General features: G+C 38.7%; 1 protein-coding gene across 4 annotated transcripts in view; it reads right to left on the bottom strand.

The window, feature by feature from the left end:
* The window catches only part of GLIS3 (GLIS family zinc finger 3), a 195460-nt gene that overhangs the window by 38900 nt on the left and 132848 nt on the right, over positions 1-23712 (bottom strand). For all 4 annotated transcript variants that reach the window (XM_070742593.1, XM_070742595.1, XM_070742594.1 and 1 more), the window contains 3 exons: positions 22583-22744; positions 18888-18998; positions 5729-5870 (listed from right to left, as the gene is read on the bottom strand). In XM_070742593.1, the coding sequence (XP_070598694.1) occupies positions 5729-5870; positions 18888-18998; positions 22583-22744 (415 nt within the window). The remainder of the gene's footprint in view (positions 1-5728; positions 5871-18887; positions 18999-22582; positions 22745-23712) is intronic.

Here is a 23712-nt window from a genome sequence, read left to right as displayed (position 1 = left end):
TTTTAAAACCATGTTATCTGGGAAATTGATAGGGTTCTGTGAGAGACTAAAAATTTAAAAAAGCCTTTATTCAAATACATTCAATATTCTATCAATAAAAGTTTCCCTCTAATCAAAGCTCAGATAATTTTGTTTTTTTAATTAACATGTTGAAAAGCATTCTCTATTCAAATTAATTTAGATTGATTCCTGGTCTCTTTGCCTATAGAATGGACAAGTCACATTTTACATGTATTGATTTTTCTTTTCACATGGGATTTTATTTCTTATCTTTACTAAGTCTGGGCTGATTGCAAAGGATTAAGGATCTTTTATTTTGTTTTATATATGCAAAATAAGCAATTTGAGCAGGTGCAATTTTCTGACTTCAGAGAGACAGCCCCAGAAGTGGGGAGATGTCCAAATGTTGTTGTGTTGTTGTGATGCAAACTCCAACTCACATAATTTGTGTGCATCTTTCGGCTAGCCATTTTACCATCGTTGGAGCTAGCTGCAGATAGCTATGGATATATATACAATAATCAAATTGTTTATTCCATAAACAGAAGATGCAGTGTGTGTGTGTATGTGTGTGTGTGCATGCACGCATGCGTGTGTGTATGTAGGTTATGGCATATTCGGCTCTTTTTCCATGTAAGGTTGATAAAATCATGGTGATGTTTTGACAAGGTCCCACTCGTCATCTTCAGGCTGGTGCTTTCGGCTTTGTGCTTGGGCGAACACAAAGCTGAAAACACCAGCTTCCTCTCATATTGCTTCCTCTCATATTTGGGGATATCAATGTGATTTTGACAGTAAATCAACCATATGTGTGTGTGTGTGTGTGTGTGTGTGTATAAATCACACACACCACACAACATGTTCTGTGTAAGTACTATAGTCCTCGTCTTATATCCATTAATTTAGTGGCCTTTCAATGTTACAATGTCACTAAAAAGTGACTTATGACCAGTTTTCAAACTTATGACCATTGCAACATCCCTATGATTATGTGATCAAAATTTGGTCACTTGGCAACTGGCATGTATTTGTGATGGTTACAATATCCTGGGGTGATGTGATCATCTTTTGTGACCTTCTGATGAATAAAATCAAGGGGGAAGCCAATTCAATTAACTGAGCAACTGTTGTGATTCATTTAAACACCATCAAGAAAGGTCATAAAATGAGGCAAAAACTCACTTGACAACTGTGTTGTTCAGCAATGGAAATTTTGGGCTCATTTGTGGTTGTAAGTCAAGGACTACTGTATTGTTCCAAAAAGAGAACAAAAGGTAAGATCAAAATCCTCCAAACCATGAGGTTAGATCCTCAAGGGTAGAATTACTTTTACAATCAACACACAATTATTTGACTGCATAGATTTGTTATTTCTCTTTCTTAATTTAATATGTAATAAATGTAACTCATACATAAACAATACACCAAAAGGAAGCTCTCTCAAAATGTCATAGAAAGATATATTAGAGCAATACCGGAAAAAAACCCAAACCATTAATAGACTTTTCTATTTTTGAAAGGTTTGTATGTAAAATAATTAAGCTGCTTGTTTCAATTTTTAAAAATAATCTTACATTTTCACATTATGACACCAATTGTAATTTAGTTTTATCAAACCAATATCTTGGAAAATCTTTTCATTTCAGTTGTGTGTTGTTTTCTTCCCAAGTAATTAAATATTTCCCATAAGAGCTACGTATTTATTTATTTCCTTGATTCATATAGTGGATCTTTATTTCAAGATTAGAGGAATTATTGAAATAGCTACCTAACAAAACCTATAGCCTGATTAATCAGACAGAAGCAATATTCAAGTACAGTATTTCTTTTCTATATACCATGAAATACACATGCTGTGTGATAATGTGTAGCCATGAATAAATGTCTTAGGGATTCCATTCAACTAAACAGCAAAACATAATAGCTTGTATTTAAGTTATGAATTAAATTGATTTTCCAAGGGTCCAATCAAATAAACTCCTAGTGCCACCAATCAAGAAGCATTATGTAGCAAATGCAAATTTCCCCTTATAATAGGTTTATTTAAAAAAAACTGGACTAAATATGGGAAGAAAGGAAGAGTTAAAAATGGGAAACAATGTTTCCTGGCTCCCCTGAACATTTCATTAATTGCATAGTGTAATTTAGCAATAAATGCTTTACTTGAAAGCATCCTCAAAAGCTTGTGAATAAAATATAATGATTTTATCCCGGAATAGTAATTATTGAGAATATTTTGTCAATAATCTCAATATGTTATATTCTAGAATAAAACTGTTTTGAAATAACAGATTTTTTTTTAAAAAAATACAGTACTCAAAAACAAAGAAAATAGGCTATCACATAAAACTTGAAGCAAATCCATTAAATGGCTATTAGTTGTTTATTTTTTAAAGTAGGAGATGATTTATATAGATTCTGTGTTTTGCTACAATGTTAAATCTTCGAGAGATATTATTGTTTATCAAGTATATACCCAGTGAAATTTTGTACAGATTTAAGGGATCCATGAGGAAATCATTAGCTGGGCTAAAATGGCAATTTTCTTCCTTTTTTTTCATATTACACCTTGAAGAATAAATCTATATTAGGTTTGCAGCAAGCGATACCTGACACATCCTTTTTTGCCCACAACACAGGTCTACAAAAAATATTTTTGGTAATCATCGCAGTTGACTTTGTACCCGCCTGCTACCGCACGAATCCCAGCGACCGATAAGGTCCCACAGAGTTGGCCTTCTCCGGGTCCCGTCAACTAAACAATGTCGTTGGGCGGGCCCCAGGGGAAGAGCCTTCTTTGTGGTGGCCCCGGCCCTCTGGAACCAACTCCCCCGGAGATTAGAATTGCCCCCCTCCCTGTCTTTCGTAAACTACTCAAGACTCATTTATACCGCCAGGCATGGGGGAGTTGAGATATTCCTTCCCCCTAGGCCATTACAAATTATGCATGGTATGTCTGTGTGTATGTTTGGTTTTATAATAAGGGTTTTTAGTTGTTTTATTATTGGATTGTCACATGCTGTTTTTATCATTGTTGTTAGCCGCCCCGAGTCTACGGAGAGGGGCGGCATACAAATCCAATAAATAATAATAATAATAATAATAATAATAATAATAATAATAATAATAATTATTATTATTATTACTTTTCTGAATCATTTTTTGTTCTGATTTCAAAATGTATATACTGTAGTTTTTCTGTAGCAGGTATAGTTTCCATGGAGCAGCATCATTATTACAAGTTATAGGAAATATACTGGCGACATTAAGAAAACAAGAACACAGGTCTATAAAAAATATTTTTTATAATCATCGCAGTTGCCGTTGTGCTTTTCTGAATCATTTTTTGGTTCTGATTTCAAAAATGTATATAGTTTTTCTGTAGCAGGTATAGTTTCCATGGAGCAGAATCATTATTACAAGGTATAGGAAATATACTGGCGACATTAAGAAAACAATAACACAGGTCTATAAAAAATATTTTTTATAATCATCGCAGTTGCCGTTGTGCTTTTCTGAATCATTTTTTGGTTCTGATTTCAAAAATGTATATAGTTTTTCTGTAGCAGATATAGTTTCCATGGAGCAGAATCATTATTACAAGGTATAGGAAATATACTGGCGACAAAACAGTAACACAGGTCTATAAAAAATATTTTTTGTAATCATCGCAGTTGACGTTGTGCTTTTCTGAATCATTTTTTTGGTTCTGATTTCAAAAATGTATATAGTTTTTCTGTAGCAGATATAGTTTCCATGGAGCAGAATCATTATTACAAGGTACAGTGGTCCCTCGATCATCGCGAGGGTTCCGTTCCAGGACCCCTCGCGATGATCGATTTGTCGCGAAGTAGAGGTGCGGAAGTAAAAACACCATCTGCGCATGCGCAGATGGTATTTTTATTTCCACCGCAGTAGCGAGGAGCCGAAGATTGGGTTTCCCCGCCGCCTCGCTGCTGCTGCTTGTCCGCGCGCGTGCCGCCCGCCCCCCCCCCGCGCTGTTGCTGGGGCCGCTTCTCAGCTGAGAAGCAGCCCTGGGGTTTCCCCGCGCGCGCGCGCGCGCCGCCCGCCCCCCCGCGCTGTTGCTGGGGCCGCTTCTCAGCTGAGAAGCGGCCCTGGGGTTTCCCCGCGCGCGCGCGCGCGCCGCCCGCCCCCCCCGCGCTGTTGCTGGGGCCGCTTCTCAGCTGAGAAGCGGCCCTGGGGTTTCCCCGCGCGCGCGCGCGCCGCCCGCCCCCCCGCGCTGTTGCTGGGGCCGCTTCTCAGCTGAGAAGCGGCCCTGGGGTTTCCCGCGCGCGCGCGCGCCACCCGCCCCCCCGCGCTGTTGCTGGGGCCGCTTCTCAGCTGAGAAGCGGCCCTGGGGTTTCCCCCGCGCGCAGCGCGCGCCGCCCGCCGCCCCGCGCTGTTGCTGGGGCCGCTTCTCAGCTGAGAAGCAGCCCTGGGGTTTCCCGCGCGCGCGCGCGCGCCGCCCGCCCCCCCCGCGCTGTTGCTGGGGCCGCTTCTCAGCTGAGAAGCGGCCCTGGGGTTTCCCCGCGCGCGCGCGCGCGCCGCCCGCCCCCCCCCGCGCTGTTGCTGGGGCCGCTTCTCAGCTGAGAAGCAGCCCTGGGGTTTCCCCGCGCGCGCGCGCGCCGCCCGCCCCCCCCGCGCTGTTGCTGGGGCCGCTTCTCAGCTGAGAAGCGGCCCTGGGGTTTCCCCGCGCGCGCGTGCCGCCGGCCCCCGGCGCTGTTGCTGGGGCCGCTTCTCAGCTGAGAAGCGGCCCTGGGGTTTCCCCGCGCGTGTGCCGCCCACCCGCCCACGCCGTTGCTCGCGCCTTACCGGGGCAAGAGGGGGAAGACCCAGGGAAGCCTCTGCCCGGCGGGGAAACTCCACCATCTACGCATGCGTGGAAGGGCACGCATGCGCAGATGGTGGAGTTTACTTCCGGGTTGAAAACTCGCGATATAGCGTTTAGCGAAGATCGAGATCGCGAAACTCGAGGGACCACTGTATAGGAAATATACTGGCGACAAAACAGTAACACAGGTCTATAAAAAATATTTTTTATAATCATCGCAGTTGCCGTTGTGCTTTTCTGAATCATTTTTTGGTTCTGATTTCAAAAATGTATATAGTTTTTCTGTAGCAGATATAGTTTCCATGGAGCAGAATCATTATTACAAGGTATAGGAAATATACTGGCGACAAAACAGTAACACAGGTCTATAAAAAATATTTTTTGTAATCATCGCAGTTGACGTTGTGCTTTTCTGAATCATTTTTTTGGTTCTGATTTCAAAAATGTATATAGTTTTTCTGTAGCAGGTATAGTTTCCACGGAGCAGCATCATTAATATAAGGCATAAGAAATATATTGGCAACATTAACAAAACAGTAATCTACACATCGGAAATAAGATAATTTTAAAAATGCTTCTACATCAGATGCTTTATGTGATAGAGCAAAACTAAGCATATTTTTGGAATCAGCACATCAAATTCTATATTGCTTTTGCTGATGACCAGTGTAATTTTCACTTCTTTTCTGGAAGAAGAGCTGGGAAGAGAGTTTTCAAAGTAATGTGATCACATTTCTTTGAATTATTTTGTCTATTACACAATTTCCATGTATTATTATTTTTAAAACTCAACAACAAGGAAAGACAATTACACCATATCCAATGTTTTGGAAATCTTGTTTGACATCCCTGAAACCAAATTGTAACAAATAAAAATAAAATCAAAGACTACGATACCTGGGTAAAGGTCATGGACATGTCCCGGTGACTGTTGAACAGTGCTGGCAGAAACATCCTGGGGAGATGAAGGGACTTGGATAGGCTGGATAGTCAGGCAGTCATTGAGAATGTCTTGGTCAAGTTCTGTAGTGGCACGCAACTGAAAGCAAAGCAGAAGGTCAGGCCAGAACTTTGCCTGGAGCACAAGATGGTCTGCTAGCATCTTTTAAAAATGGATTTATTTCCAGAGCTGCAGCAAAGGGGAAGAGAGTCCAGAAGTTTATCTTTCACCGTGTCATACCTCCCCAAACTTGGCAAGTTTAAGACTTGTGGACTTCAACTCCCAGAATTCTCCAGCCAGCCATGATGGCTGGAGAATCTTGGGAGTTGAAGTCCACAAGTCTTAAACTTACCCAGTTTGAAGACCTCTGCCTTAAGACTTATAGATACTAAGGATTCCACCTTTACAGCCAACAATGCAGAGTCCAAACCTGGAAACATAGGGTTTGCATTGTGACTGAATAACAATGGCTGGTAGTCAGCTGCTAGTTCAGTTTATCCTAACCTCAAATATAATTCATCAGTATTTTCTCCTGTTGGTATGTTATATCTAGGGCAGTGATGGTGAATCTTTTTTTCCCCGGGTGCCAAAAACATGTGCGTGCACATTATTGCGCCTATGCGAGTGCCCACGCCCATAATTCAATGGCTGGGGAGGGTGAAAACTGCCTCCCCTCCCCCATCCCGGAGGCCCTCTGGAAGCCAGAAACAGCGCATTTCCCAACTTCTGGTGGGTCTGGTAGGCCTGTTTTTCACCCAAGGAAGCCTCTGGAGCCTGTGGAGGGTAAAAATGCCCTCCCCCATCCCCCAGGAGGCCCTCCCCAGAAGCCAAAAATGCCCTCCCAGAGCTTCTGTGTGAGCCGAAAATCAGCTGGCCATCGAGCACATGCACGTTGGAGCTGAGTTAGGGCAACAGCTCGCGTGCCAGCAGATATGGCTCCGCGTGCCACCTGTGGCACCTGTGCCATAGGTTCGCCATCACTGATATAGGATATATCTTTCCTAGAACATTCTATAAAGTAAAACAAAAGCAAAGGAAAACAGCATAACTCTTGTTAAACTTTAAAATAATTCTTTGTACTTGGGATTTTGTCTAAGATTATACTAAGTAGCTGTTTTTTAAAAAGTAAAAAGATATACAAAGGATTTTTTTAAGGGGAAAACATTTCTCATTTATCTCCATCCTTCAGCTCAGAATAAGATGCTTCTCGTACTATAACCATGAACTCCATTTTCACCAGCCATTTTCATTGTTTTCATGCATATGTATTTTTGAGGTCAAAGCTGCATATTCTTTTTTATTCAAATTATATTCTGCAGTTAATTTTAATTACGATGAGATATTGTTCAAAAGGGTAGCTTTTCTTAAAAAAAAAAAGTTCAAGGCTATATTATTTACCTTACATATTTACTTCCAACAGGGTTTTGTTTATACTTAAGCTTAGCGGCAATTTATCAATTTTATATATCGTGAAGGCGACTCTTATCTTCTAGAGCCATTAGAAATATTTCGATGAAGGAGAGAAGAGAAAGGAGCGGGGTGGGTGGGAAGTGGTGTGATATTTTATAGAAGCCTTGGGGAGAATCTTTTCAAATAATAACCTGAACTTAAGCAGAAAATAAAGTTTCTTAATATACCGTGAAAAGAAAAAGTATTGGTTTCCTAGCATTTGAAAGACAGCCTAAACCAGTGATGGTGAACCTATGGCACATGTGCAATGGAGCAATATCTCAGGGCACATAAGGCATTGCCCTATGTTCAACTCCAGCACGCATATGGAGTGGCTGTGGGTTTTGCCTCCCAAGGACAACTCCATCTGTCCGTCCATTACCCTGGGGGGGGAATCATTAAACCCCTCAGAGAGGGTTCGTAACTTGGGCGTCCTCCTTGATCCACAGCTCACATTAGAGAAACACCTTTCAGCTGTGGCGAGGGGGGGCCTTTGCCCAGGTTCGCCTGGTGCACCAGTTGCGGCCCTATTTGGACCGGGACTCACTGCTCACAGTCACTCATGCCCTCATCACCTCGAGGCTTGACTACTGTAATGCTCTCTACATGGGGCTACCTTTGAAAAATGTTCGGAAACTTCAGATCGTGCAGAATGCAGCTGTGAGAGCAATCATGGGCTTTCCCAAGGTATGCCCATGTTACACCAACACTCCGCCGTCTGCACTGGTTGCCGATCGGTTTCCGGTCACAATTCAAAGTGTTGGTTATGACCTATGAAGCCCTTCATGGCATCGGACCAAAATATCTCCTGGACCGTCTTCTGCCGCACAAATCCCAGCGATCAGTTAGGTCCCACAAAGTTGGCCTTCTCCGGGTCCCGTCGACTAAACAATGTCGTTTAGCAGGACCCAGGGGAAGAGCCTTCTCTGTGGGGGGCCCGACCCTCTGGAACCAACTCCTCCCAGATATCAGAGTTGCCCCCACCCCCCTTGCCTTTCGTAAGCTCCTTAAAACCCACCTCTGTCATCAGGCATGGGGGAATTGAGATATTCCCTTCCCCCTAGGCTTATAAAATTTATGCATGGTATGTCTGTATGTATGATTGGTTTCTTAAATTGGGGTTTTTTACATTACTTTTAATATTATATTTGTTCATATTGTCTTTTTACTGTTGTTAGCCGCCCCGAGTCTACCGAGAGGGGCGGCATACAAATTTAATAAATAAATAAAATTATAAAAAATTATAAAATTATAGATGTAGGCACTATCACGAGCCAAAAAAGGTCACCATCACTGACCTAAACTCTAATGATAACATTGGTTGGACACCTAAATCTAGTGACTGAATCTTCAGGTCATTGTGATCTATAGACTACAATGGGACAATAGGGTATAGGTAGAGAGTTAAGGATTCAGCCTACTCTTTGTTGTTCTAAGTTCACTTCCCTCTATCTTTTCTTCCCAAATGTTGGTTCTAACCCTCAATAATGCTCATATGCCAGGGTGGCACAGCAGGTAGAGTGCTGTACTGCAGGCCACTGAAGCTGACTGTAGATCTGTAGGTTCAAATCTCATCACCGGCTCAAGGTTGACTCAGCCTTCTATCCTTCCGAGGTGGGTAAAATGAGCCACCAGATTGTGTGGGCAATATGCTGGATCTGTTAAAAAGTGCTATTGCTAACATGTTGTAAGCTGCCCTGAGTCTAAAGAGAAGGGCAGCATTTAAAAAAAAATAATCGAATAAATAAATAAATAATAAATAAATATGCATACCAGGATACTTCAACTTTCAGCGAAATTATGATTGTATTCAGAAGTAATCATCAATGGAGTTAATGTCCAGATAAATGTGCAGAGGATTGGAGTCTATTTAATTTTTGCTTTAGATAGGGTTCTTATTTTAGCAGAATACATTCTATAACTGGAAACAAGAGCCCTTCCCAGGAACAAAGTATCCTAGAAAACAAGGCGCCATCTACACTAATTTATTTTATTTTTTTCTTGACAGTTCTAATTTTTATAAGCTCTTAGAACAATGAATGGAAATTCAATTCCCATCATTTTCTCATTTCATATTTGATTGGATAATCACCCATGATTTAGTAAAGCAAGTAGATGTAATTAGAAGGGAACAACTGCCTTAAATTTCTCAATTTTCGGTTGATTATACTTGAATGGAAAAACAGCTCTAAGTTGGTGTGCAGCATGAACAAACTTCCCAACACAAAAGCTATTAAAACTTTTCTTTTCATTTTTCTTATCACTTATCATTTCTGTTTGCCTTATGGAGACTCAAAATAATATTTATTGTTCAGTAGAAATCAGATGCCACTAAATTATGCTTCTCAATACATACGGCCAGGAGAAAAATACTTGGTATTTGTTCATTCTTGCAGATACCTTTGTTATTAAAGCATGCTAGAAAGAATCAGAGGGCATTTATTACTTTGACTCCTACGTCTTATTATTGTATCATTTAAAAAGTCCTTCTGAAGACTGACATTATAGAGTTAGATAAGCATTATGGAGCCAAATGAGAAGGGTTAAATGCACCCAGGTGATTGTCTTTTCTGATTGCAGAATTAGGCAACAATTAGGCAGAATCAGTGGCATAACATCATATAATATTAATACAGAAATTGAGACTTAAATATTCAAAGTCCACACAATATCCAGAGATGTAAAAATGCATCATTTCTACTTATCATTTTTGCACTACTGGGAAAGAGATAACAAGAATACTTATCTTTAATGTATACTCTTCATAATTTATTTAAAAAATATTAAGGTTTATTCTGATTATGTGCTAAGTTTATATATATTGCTTAAAAAATAAAGGGAACACTCAAATAACACATTCTAGATATGAATGAAATATTCTCATTGAATACTTTGTTCTGTACAAAGTTGAATGTGCACAACAGCATGTGGAATTGATTGTCAATCAGTGTTGCTTCCTAAGTGGACAGATTGGAATACAGCTCATCTGTCTGGAACCCACACCGCATATCAATAATAATAATAATAATAATAATAATAATAATAATAATAATAATAAGATTTGTTCCACTGCTATATTGTTTTTATTACTGTTGTGAGCCACCCCGAGTCTTCGGAGAGGGGCAGCATACAAATCTAATAAATAAATAAAAATAAATAAATAAATAAATAAAATATTATTATTATTATTATTATTATTATTATTATTATTATTTATTAGATTTGTATTCCGCCCCTCTCCGAACACTCGGGGAAGCTCACAACAGTAATAAAAACAATATAGCAGTGGAATAAATCTAATTAGTATTATCATTATTATTATTATTGATATGCGGTGTGGGTTCCAGACAGATGAGCTGCATTCCAATTTGTCCACTTATCTCTGGACACTTTCTAGTCTGCGGAGAGGGGTGGCATACAAATCTTAGAAAGCTTAAAACTATGTCATTTTCGGCATGACCTAAGTATAGCTCATAAAATTATCTGCTACAATGTCCTGTCAATGACTACTTCAACCACAAAAATACACGAGCACACAGCAGCTACAAACTCAAAGTGAACCGCCCAAAACTTGATTGTAGAAAATACAACTTCAGCAACAGAGTGGTTAATGCCTGGAACTCACTGCCTGACTGTGATTTCATCATCAACCCCCAAAAAACTTTACCCCTAGACTGTCCACTGTTGACCTCACCCGATTCCTAAGAGATCAGTAAGGGGCATGCATAACACCACCAACGTGCCACCTGTCCCTGTCCTAATGTTCCCTCTTATCAATACCCATCTTATGTATATAAACAATGTTATATCTACGTATATTACAAATATGAACTTGACAAATAAATACAAATAAAAACATCAGTTCTGCATTGCAATGTATCCTCAAAATCCCTTCCCTTCATTGCACGCTGTTATTGTTTTCATAATTTAGTTCATTTGTCAATTACTACTCATATTTTCCAGTGATCTCAGGTATTTGTTTCCTTTCTGATAATAAAAAGGTAATAGATAATGTGTTATTAGAATAAAATAAGAGATATGCTGTCTCATTTAATCTAAACTCTAATCTAAATCCACAGCCAGTTTGATATTGTGTTAAAATGCAGGGCTAGAAACCAAAAACTGTCTCTTGCACCAATCCACCTGACAGGCATGTTGTAACAAGAAGGTGAGAACATTATATGTCGCCATGGGTTACACTAAACAGAGGCAGGGTATAAATCTAGTAACAGAAATAAAGAATAAAATAAGGAAGCATTATTCCCTATTATTCCCCATTATGAGGAAGATGACAACAGGGGAAGCTGTTGAACAGGTTAAGAGCGCAAAAGCATCCAGGAAATGAAATTCAAAGGGAAGCTTATGTCCTTAATTGGACATTGCATGTAGCCAGTATAACCAGGAGGCATTAACTCTTTTAAGGACATCCAGATTAACAGCTACCCTTATTCATTTTCTTTGAGTGACATCATTCATAGTCACTAAATAACTAATAATATGAGATTCTATTTTATATAGAATGGTATCGGACTAGATTACCTCCGAGACTGCCTTCTACCGCTTGAATCCCAGCATCCGGTCACGTCCCACAGAGTTGGCCTCCTCAGGGTCCCATCAACCAGACAATGACAGTTGGTGGGATCTAGGGGAAGAGCCTTCTCTGTGGGGGCCCCAGCCTGTGGAATCAGCTCCCCCAGGAGATTCGCACTGCCCCCACCCTCCTTGCCTTCCAAAAAAGTTTAAAGACTCATCTATGTTGCCAGGCCTGGGGTCATTAAATCTTCCCCCCTGACCAACAAGTGTTTTAGTGTGTTTCACGGAGTGAATGGTAATGAATGCTTTTAATTACATTAGAACTTTTAGGGTTTTTAATTATATTAATTGGACCTAGATGTACTGTTATGTTTTCTTTGATATGTTGTGAGCCGCCCTGAGTCCCCGGAGAGGGGCGGCATACAAATCCAATTAATAAATAATAAATATTTTGGTCCCCTCTTAACATTTTAGTAATTGTTGAAATCATAAATATTTATAATTTTCCTCCGAGGAAAATGCTTTAGCCCCCACCCCCCCACCCTGCAAATTCATTTCATTTCTAAATCATCTTTTTCAAGGCCAATAAACATTATTCTAACTATATGTACTGATTTATAAACTGTAAAGGGAATATACTGGCAGTTATATTATTTTTCCATTAAATCCTCACATGAAGTTTGTTTGTTCAGAATCTGCATACAGAGTAGACATTTTCATTGATATATCTATCCAGCAAGATCTTCTTCCTGGTTAGTTATTTCTTATCATTTTACTGTATATTCAAATTCACACTTATTTTGCCCCATAAGCATCACTTCATCCTAACTTACAGTACATCATGTTTGTATTTTAATATTCATCCACACAATAAATATTTTTGAGTTTCTTCCCTGGCCCTTTCTTATTTATCCTAAATAATTTAAGATTATCAGCAAACCTGGGCATCTCACTGTGAATTATCTATTATTCATTGTATTTATTATTAATTATATGTATTATCCATTTTTCTAGGTCAGGTTGCAGCTGGCTGCTAATTATTATATGACATAGTGAGTTTTTTACTTGTAATCCTTTGCTTTGTGAAGTCAACTAAGATAACCTACTTTGCTTCTGGGTAATTAGCATGGCTGTCATACAATAAAGAAGCATCAACATGACTTTAAATCTAAGATTTACTTTTGCACAAGACTGGGTGGTTTTGTTTAAGCAGAACAGCATAATATATCAAGAAACATTTTGCATCTACAGTACCCTAAAGGATATTAATACACTGAGTCCACTGGAGAAGGGCAGTGTATAAATGCTAATGATAGATAGATAGATAGATAGATAGATAGATAGATAGATAGATAGATAGATAGATAGATATTGATGACAGTAGTAATTCAGACAGATCAGTAGAGGTCCCAGCACAATTTATTCAGCCTACCTATGGTACAAATTCAATAGCCTCCGAATTGCAATAATTTGAATGACTGTTATAATATTAGTAAGAAAAAGATAGAGGGGAGAAGGCTAATCCTGTGATCATTTACAACATTAATTTTCTTGTTTTAGATTCAGCAGACTCAAAAGAATTGGCTGATTTTGGTCTGAAGTTTGGAATTAAATAGCATGATTACATTCCTTAGTCTCCCCCCCCCCTCCATCACTAATCCTCTTCCGCCAGCATCCTTATCCTTTGCTCCGCACTTTCTGATTTATATTCCACTTTGAGAACAGGAAGTAAAGAGATTAAAGTTGAGAATTAAAACACTTACTCTTTACAACATTTTTGTGAAGAATGGCTTCTTAGTTGCCATGGGCACTGCTCAGTGACCCTTAGCCTTTAAATGCAATTCCTCTTGCATTAATGAAATATTTTGATTGAATGCCATAGAAAACAAATGAGTGGAAATTATTTCTTTTGTTGTTGCTAGTGTCCTTTTTGTAACTTTAACAATGAAATGAGAAATAGTTTTGAAAAAAGGCAATCAAAACTACAAATTAATGTTTCAAAGCCAATTTTGGACTTTGAATCATCTGTATTTTAAAATAAGGAAATAACTTAAGAGTGGTGGTAAGGCAAGTGAGTTGAAGCATCCTGTAACTTAATCTGCCATCATATTTTATATATTGTATCATGCTGAAATTCTGTTATTTTTTCAATGTTTTTTTTAACCTCTCATGTTAAGAAAGGGAGTATTGTAGCCAATATTTTATTGTGTGTTTGTTTGTTTATTGGATTTATATGCCGCCCCTCTCCGAAACTAGACCCAAAATGGCTATTTTTCTGGAAGAGGAGCAGTTTAAAAAAACCTGTAGTTCAGAAATTAAATACAAATCTTTTATGCTTGATTTTAGATAACATTATTGCAATTGATACTTATTGTTAAAAGGATTATGATAAAGGATCAATACAAGTATTTTGCTTATAAAAATTTATACTTTCAAACTACCCAAGCAAACATACATATGAAAGGCCAATTGAAGTATTTTAATGCAGGGAAAAAATCAATTATCTTTTATCCTGAACACCTGCCTGTGAAAATAATGTAAATAAGACTTCATTACCCCTTTGTGATACCTTAAACCAGGGGTGTGATCCTCCCAGTTCTGACTACTTTGCCCGAACCAGTAGTGACCACCTGGTGACATCACAATGACTTCACCAAACTAGATCAGTCAGTGCCAATCCATGCGTACCGCCATTTTTCTTTTAAATCTTTTTTTGGAATTTTCCCACCCAATTTTTTGGGGGGAATGGATTTTTTGCTTGTTTTTGCTACTGCGTATGCGCATAACCAGAGTTTTTGATACTGTACAAGCACATGTGAGAAGCACATGCGGCCATCCAGTGCAAGAGGAAGCAGCAGTGAGGTAAGTTAGAATCCATCCGTCAGTAATGGGCAGCCAAAATTTTTACTGCCACATTGTGGGTGTGGCTTATTTTGTGGGTGTGGCTTAATGGACATGTGATTGGGTAGGAGTGGCTTGCCACATGTGACCCGGTGGGAGTGGTTTGAATGATCATGATTGTTCAAATGAACTGTTAAGTTCTCAACTTACAACCTTAGCAGTGTTGCTCACTTGGGTGACAATTTGCTTCGCGTTTCCTGTGCTCTCCTTCCTGGGTCACCCCCTTGCCTCAGGCTGGGTAGCTAGGCAAACGGGTGCTGCCAGAAGCATAAATGCTGCCAGCGCCGCTTCCACCCACACCTTCTGCTTGCACCTCAGGTGGGAGGTGGAGTCGGGCAGAAGAGAGGGAAGTTCGTCCAAGGCCAGGAAGGAGGAAAGAGGGAAAAAGCAAGGAGCACAGACACAGCAGCAGCAGGGGGGAAAAGGAGAGTCGAGCTGAGACCAGTAATCCAGGAAGTGATAGCCGCCGATCAGCTGGAGCTGCACACACATCTTCATTTCTACTCCGGCCTGCCTGCTGCCAACCCCTGACCCCTGTCCCTGTCACTGTTCCCATAGCTGCTTCCTGGTTTTGCACTTAAACATAGCACGGAAAAAAGAAAGAGGAGAAAGGAAGGGAGAGAGAGAGAGAGAGAGAAAGAAAGAAAAGAGGAAGGAAGCGCCATAAACCCTGGCACTAGAGGTGGCTTCAGAAGACACTTTGAAACAGCACAGCAATTTAGGGCTAAAAGACATCTCGGAAATCATCGAGTCCAACCCCTTGCTGCATCACAAAACCTTACATTTGCCAGAAATGAGAAGGAGTTTACTAGGACAAGGCTGCCACGCAGAGGAAGGCAGAGATAGTCCTTGACTTATGACCACAGTTGAGGCCAAAATTTTGGTTGCTAACCAAGAGTGTTGTTAAGTGAGTTTCATCACATTTTATTCAATCCATGACATCTCCTGGCTGTGACAGTCATGTGCAAACTAGGAAAGCACATCTGAATGCATATGTAATGTTCTAATGTAAAGAAGTTATGGTTAAATGTGTTGTAGAAAGTGGACTCTGAATTTTTTCCACATGCAGTAAGTGCAGATGAATGGGTATAGTTTTAGAAGAGGTGTGTGTGTGTGTGTGTACATACACATACAGTATATATAGTAGATAATGTATATTTTTAATATGTATGTACACATATGGATTAAATAGTATATTTTGGATGTTCCGTAGTAGTATTAGATAGGGAAATTGCATCTCATTTAGGTCTTTGAGGCAAGGCCAGGCACCCTAACTCTAACCCTTGACATGATGACTATAATGACTATTATAATAATAATGCAATTGTTGGAGGACAATTTTTGTCTTCTACAGACCTGGATTTAGGTTGTAGATTATCTTGCACAAGATCAGATAGAATCAGGTTTACTTGAGAAGAACATGGTTATTCGTAGCTCATGCCACAAATTGTACCCCTTTAGTGCAAGATCACAATGCACTAGACAAGAGACTACAATGCTGATGCTCTTTAATCAGACCAACAGACACAGACATATGCTGACTAAGGAAAAATCAACTGTTGGCTACCCTTTGGCTTGTATCCTATGTATAAGGGGCATGCATAAGTGCACCAGACTGTCTTCTGTCCTCTTTCTTAATGTTTCTCTCTTACTAGTAACATGTATAATAAATATTGTTATATCTTTGTGTACCATCAATATGCACTTGACAAAACAAACAAACAAATAAATAAAAATGGCATCAAATTCTTGTTATAATTTCTAATTATAAAATTGGAGTAAATGTTTAACACTGTTTAAATGAAAATGCTGTTAGATGCATCTATAAGGAACAGATATTACCTGCAAACACAAAGTTCATTAGCTTTTCTATAATCTCCTTGGATATGGTATGCACTCATTGTACTAGTTGCAGCTATGCCTGGTATGTGGAGTTCCTTCTACATTTCTACTAAAGGTTCAGCTACATTCCCAGAAGGAAAAGCAAAATGCTATAATGATTCACTAGGATGCTAGCAATATTAGCGTAGCCACATGCTGACACAATTACTGCAAATCAGCTGTACTGGAATCTATAGCCATGTTTATCATTAAGGACTTGCCAAGATTTCCTGAAGTAAGAACATGGAGTTTTGGCATATATCCTTGGATTTCTAATATGTTCGTGGCATTTTGAAGGACAAGCTATATCTTAAATGAGAAAAATAATATTTTATGGGCAAAGGGAAGGTTAAGAAAGCGGATTAGAGGCAGTCAAGCAGGATAAATTAAACAAATCCATGACTAACTGGGTGTAACAGCAAAGGATCTCGTTCTGTTCAGCCGAATGGCTCCCTAGGGCTCGATCTATTACTTCTCTGAGCTTTTTATCACCTTGGAATTTTTATGGTTTTGATGAATTCTCATTTTTATTAAAAAAAAAATTCATTGTCAATTTTCTTCTTTAATTAAAGACATAAATAACTTTTATTCTGACTTTCATTATTCCTTATATTTTTATATTATTATACAAGGAAATATTTCAAAGAATGAAGTATAAAGTAAATGTCACTTTTTAAGACATTGTAAGCATACTGTAACATTAATATTACATATTACAGCTTCAAGATATTTTCACTCTCTTTTGATCACTAACACGAATACTTTTTTCTTTTTGTTCAGCAAATATATTTTGAATGCCAGCCGAAAGATTAAAAGAATGCAAAAGCAAAACAAGAATAAGTATCATAAATAATTGAAGCTAAACGCAGTCTTCTATCCCATTCCATTCCATTCTTTGGTGGATTGAGAGGCTACAGAACAGTAAAAAACTAACATGAGCCTGTAAGGAAAACAATATGCAATATACAGAGCAGAACCACATGTCTAAAGCAATAATAAATAACTATTTAAACATAAGGGATGCATTGTTTTATAACCATAGAGAAGAATTGGAAGCGGATGTTGAAGAGGTTTGTCACGGATTTCTTTTGAAATGAAATGGTATGATGGAATCTGATGTGGCAAAAACAATTGCTTAATTCATGGAGTCTGCCAATGCCTGTTTAAATATTGACTCAAAAATTATGTATAAAATGTTTATCTTTAGGAAAGATGAGTACAAAAATTATACATAGGGGGAAATGAACAAGAATGCATGTATTTGAGGAAATCAGATATACGATATTATTTATATAGACACACACACACAGAGAAAGAGAGAGATATGTACACACAAGAGACATATACATATAGTAGGAAAACAAATTAAAGTATTATATATTTAATATTATATATAATATTATATATATTATAATTTATGTTTGGTTGAATGTGTATGATTGTGTAGTTGGTGATTTTATGACACTGGTAATGTTTATTAATGTTTTTTAATTGATTTTTAAATTTTATCATTAGATTTGTAATGTATTGTATTATTGTTATGTTGTGAGGACAGGCTACAAGAATGGTGGAAGGTCTTAAGCATAAAACGTATCAGGAGAGACTTAATGAACTCAATCTGTATAGTCTGGAGGACAGAAAGAAAAAGGGGGAAATGATCGAAACATTTAAATATATTAAAGGGTTAAATAAGGTCCAGGAGGGAAGTGTTTTTAATAGGAAAGTGAACACAAGAACAAGGGGACACAATCTGAAGTTAGTTGGGGGAAAGATCAAAAGCAACATGAGAAAATATTATTTTACTGAAAGAGTAGTAGATCCTTGGAACAAACTTCCAGCAGACGTGGTAGATAAATCCACAGTAACTGAATTTAAACATGCCTGGGATAAACACATATCCATCCTAAGATAAAATACAGAAAATAGTATAAGGGCAGACTAGATGGACCAGGAGGTCTTTTTCCGCCGTCAGACTTCTATGTTTCTATGTTTCTATGTGAGCCACCCTGAGTCTTCGGAGAGGGGCGGCATACAAATCTAATAAGTTGTTGTTGTTGTTGTTGTTGTTGTTGTTGTTGTTGTTGTTATTATTATTATTATTATTATTAAATGGACAATGGCAGATTTTGGGAGTGTTCTAATTGTAAAATGATGCAAAGGTTTGCTAGTTGCAACATACTAACGCATGCAGGCTAGAAACGTTTCTGCTAGAATGTAAATTCTCTGTTCATCATTATCAGTGTGTAAATGAAAACTGTTTCTGTTGATAGCTGTGTTATTACAGGTGCTTTTCAAAGACATTGAGAACTGCATGCACATAATTCACTTGGCAGAGAAGTCTGTGAAGGTTACCTTTTTTCTGGCCTGCAAATCTTTAGAAGAATGGGCCTTCACATGTTTTCTTAGAGAACTTGGATCTGTGTATCGTTTGGTACAGCCAGGAATCTGACAAGCATAAGGTTTCTAAAAAATGAAAAGAAATAACGAGTCACCAGTTAAACTTGTGCATTCTGAAATGGCAATATTGCAAATATCATTCATAAAACCAGAAAAAGAAAGAGCATGAAGATTTGGGCACAGAAAAAGACAGCTGGCATGGAAGAGAATGAACATTTTAAATTTTATTTGTTACATTCCTTCTCATTCCATATCTTATGGTTTAAATAGGATAACTGGCAGCCTATCTTAGATACTGCAGCAATATCATGCTCAAGTATAATTGGGCAAGTATCAGTCCACATCATGACATAAAAGCTCGATTCAAAACTTTTAGCCACATGTTCCCTTTGTGTGGAAAATTCATTGTCCTAACATGCTGATTAATCTCTTGGGACAAGAGGCTCCAAAAATGGATCACATAGCTATAGGTGTAGCTAAATTCTGCATCAATTGAAAAGTGTTCCAAATTCCATAATAGATTGCATAGATGTAGCTGAAGGTCCAAAGGTTTTGTTCCTGAAGATTTCCAGGAGGCCTGCAGAATATGGGACTATTGGAAATGCTCAACTTATGAGACATGGTTTCTTAGTGGAATAATCATGCTTACATGTTGCATGAGTAAAAGTTTTGAGCCAGACTACTATGTAGTATTTATAAAAAAACAAAGTTCAGTATGGTTGAGTAAGGACAAACCTATAGGACCATGTACCAGTGGAATAAATATCCCATCAGTGTAAAAAGGCAGAGGCAGAAATGACTTATTTTACATTCAGAGTGGCGAAGGGTGTGTGTCTTTAGTTCCGGTCAAAAAGTGGTTATCAGAATGTTGCCTCATTGGCAACAGTGCAACTGAAATTTAACCTGTTTCGTGGAAGTCGTGTGGAATGCATATAAAATCCAGGTGGAGTTTCAATTGCACCGTAGCATTCATCATTTTAGCTTTTATAGTGTGGACATGCATTTAACAAATTGGTCAAATAAATGATTTGCCCTCCCTATTTGTACTTACAATTATGCATCCCTCATATAAAACTTTAGTTTAGTCAGAAAATAGATTTCTTTAGCTCAGGTAAAGAAGTTGTAGTAAAGTCCCAGACATAGAGATACAGAGGAAACCTGCTTCAGAACAGAGAATGAAAGAGAAAGGTTAGTCTGGGATGCGGCAGAAGAAAAAGAAAAAGAAGCTTAAATATATTAAAAATTGTACAACAATTTTTCAGAAAGTATAAAAATATCCACGCACTAATTAAAGCATGATGGCTATAAATAATCAACATTTCTTATTTTTTATTTGTTTTTAAGAACAGATTCCATTTTAAGGTTCAATTTCTAAGAATTGTTTCTACCATCCCAATTATCTTCATGATTAACATTCCCAGTATCCTTAGTTTACAATGTTATTCGGGATTTCCCCGCCCCCGCCTCCCTGTGAATCAGATACTTCCTGCTGATCGTTGGGTTTTATGTATGTACTCACAGCACATATATATCCCTCATAACATAATTTATAGAAAACATGTTCTTCTTGTAATTGCAATTGATGACATATTGTATACTTCACCAGAAAATAATTTGATATCCGAGAAGATGATTTATGACTTTCCTCCTCATAAGAGAATTTAAATGATATATATTACATTGTTTGTTTATTGCTATAGTTAACATTGTTTATTGTACTTAAATAAGTAATTAATTAATATTATGATTATAATTATTATTATTTTTGTCTGAATGTGTTTAGTTTAGTTTAGTTTTGTTTTATTTTTTGTTTATTTTCTTTTTTGTTACGTTTTGTAAAAGTGTATACTGTATATATATTTTAAATCAATAAAAAAATTTCAAAAGAAAGAAAGGAAAATCAAAAAGCCCAACTAACCCCCCCCCCAAAAAAAGCCTTAATCAAAGTCCAGCTAAACACATCATCAGCCTTTTCTTTTTTTACTGAAACCTTTCTAAGTATTACTTTCACAAATATATCTTTGTATGGCTTTTGCAAAAAGCAACACTAGTAAAATCACAGCCAGATCTAATTTGGTCTATTCAGGTAGCCAAAATTTTGATTCCCAAATGAAAATTTCAATACTAATGCAAATGTGCTCCCATGTACAGTATATCAAATAGATATAGCATAAAGCAACTTACTCACTTAGGTCTTGGCATGAAATACACCTCAAGTAATAAGATTTCAAACTTTCAAGTACAGTACTTTTATTATTATGTAGGGTTTAGCACTATCTTTCTCCTAAACATAAGAGCACACTTCATCTTTTGTATCAGGAGCCATTGTCTTCACTCTCAATTTTGCACCACTTCTGGTATGGTAAGTATGAGAGAAAAGACTATATCAGTGATGGCGAACCTTTTTTTCCTTGGGTGCTGAAAGAGTGTGGCTATGCGCTATTGGGCATGCCTGAGTGCCCACATTCATAATTCAATGCCTGGGGAGGGCAAAAACAATTCCTCCCCCCAGATATCCTCTGGAGGCCGGAAACAGCGTGTTTCCCAACTTCTGGTGGGCCCAGTAGGCTTGTGTTTCATCCTCCCCAGGCTTCAAAGGCTTCCCTGCCATAAGTTCACCATCACTGCACTATATCATATTTATTTATAAACATAATTTTTTAGGAGTGAATATATGGATGACCCAATGCAGTCTTTTTCAGCTATCCAAGGCTTCTGTGAGAAACTGAAGGTTCTGCAAGAGGTTGTGAAAAAAAAACCTATTTTATGTTTAATGTACCACGAACTGTAAATACAATTTTTTAATGCAGGGATTTCCTATGACCTGAAAATTATTTCAATGATTCCTTAAGGTTAGGAAAGGCTACCTTAACATAATATATGGAAAGCTTTGTTTATAGGCTGATGGATTTGTGCAAAGCAAATGGGTGAGAGAACTGGGGAGCATTGCCCTATATTACAACAAAACTAATCTGCATCTTATAGTATAAACATTCTGTATACAGTAGGCAGCCTGAGCCTCTTAGACTTAGGAAAGACCTACCACAGGAGTGTCAAACTCAAGGGCCGGGGGGCAGATCTGGCCAGTGGGATACTTAGATCTGGCCCATGGGATCACCCTGGAAACAGTGAAGGACCAGCCCACTGTACTTCTGTCAGTGAAAACTGGCTCACGAGTCACATTTTCAGCTGCCAGGGCCTCCTGCAACCCTCTGTCAGTGAAAATGTAGCTCAGGAGGGCTGCATGCCAAGTTCCGTTTTCATTGCTAAAGGATAATAGGAAGCTGTAGCAACCGAAAATGGAGCTTGGGAGCCTGTTTTTGCTGGCAGAGCACTCAGACCGCCACAGGTGCCCCCATCAAACTGGCCACGCCCACTCTGGCCATTCTCTCCCCGTCCCCCCAAGGTCAAACTCAACCCTGATATGGTCCTCAATGAAATTGAGTTTGACACCCCTGGCCTATCACAATGATCTATTTTCTTATAACAAGAACTTAGTTTCAAAACAAACCTGAACAACATGAACAAACACTTTTCTATAGGGGTTCCATTGTAAATCCCTATTTTATGTGCACTTTAAATAAATAATATGTCTGCAATACCTCAGTCAGGATAGCAAAACATTATCTAAAATCACATGCTTCCCTTACAGTGTCCAGGTGCGTCCTCTGGTGCTTGGCTCGGTCGCTGGAATTACTGAATGCTTTATGACAGCCTTGATGCTGGCAAAGATACGGTTTTTCTCCAGTGTGGCTCCTGACGTGAATCTTCAGGTTTTCTAGTCTAGAAAAGGCCTTCTTGCAGCCTTCAAACTGGGAAACAAAATAAAATTTCTAAGATTGAGGGAAGGGAATTTTCTTCTCTTTGCATATATGTTGCCTACAGTATGTATTCACGTTAACTGTTTAAAGGTTAGTTTTTAGCCATTGAAAATGTTCAATTAATTCATGTCATAAAGAGAATCCCAGCCATGTCTATTGTCCTGGTGTCTACCAATTAATACGTTTATCCATATTTTTCGGAGTATAAGATACACTCCCCCAACAAAAGTGGGTGGAAATGTCTTTGCATCTTATATAGTGAATGCTGATGAAGTTCACCACCCCCTCCATCCCCAAACCTTTGACCGTTTTTGGCCTCTGCACATCGTGTTTTCGGCCTCCACACACTCCATTTTAGACCCATTCCAGGCTGCGGGGATTTCTACGGCACATTGTCATCAATTGCTACTTCTGCGTTCGGCCTGTGCATGCCCCATTTTTGGCCTCCATGCATCACATTTTTGGCTGATTCAAAGCAGCAGGGATCGCTGATGTTGCTACCACGAATCTCTGCCACCTGCAACAGGCCAAAAACATGACAGGTGGAGGCCAAAAACAGCCCATGCAGTAGCCAAAAACATCACACACAGAGGCAGAAGCGCAATGTGCTGTGGCAATCCCTGCACCTGGAACAGGTCTAAAATGGAGTGTACGGAGGCCAAAAACGTGATTCGCAGAGGCCAAAAATGTGATGCGCGAAGGCAAAAAATACGATGTGCAGAGGTGATGATGGATTGTGGTAATCCCCACAGCCTGAAACAGCTGATTGGCCGTATTCCGGGAGGCTGATCCAACCACCAATCAGCTGCTTGGGCTGAATCAGGCTGCAATAATGTGCTGAAGCTGATCAGGCTGTTTGCTATTTTTTGTAAAGATGCTAGCCAGATGAATACCGATGGATGCTGGTAGACAGAGGCAATTTCCCCCCCTAGAATTCCTCCCCAGAAACTGATGTGTGT

Source organism: Erythrolamprus reginae, chromosome 2, assembly GCF_031021105.1.
Source record: "Erythrolamprus reginae isolate rEryReg1 chromosome 2, rEryReg1.hap1, whole genome shotgun sequence".
Taxonomy (NCBI): Eukaryota; Metazoa; Chordata; class Lepidosauria; order Squamata; family Dipsadidae; genus Erythrolamprus; species Erythrolamprus reginae.
The sequence above is the reverse complement of the archived record's forward strand: the minus strand, read 5'-3'. Positions and strand labels throughout refer to the sequence as shown.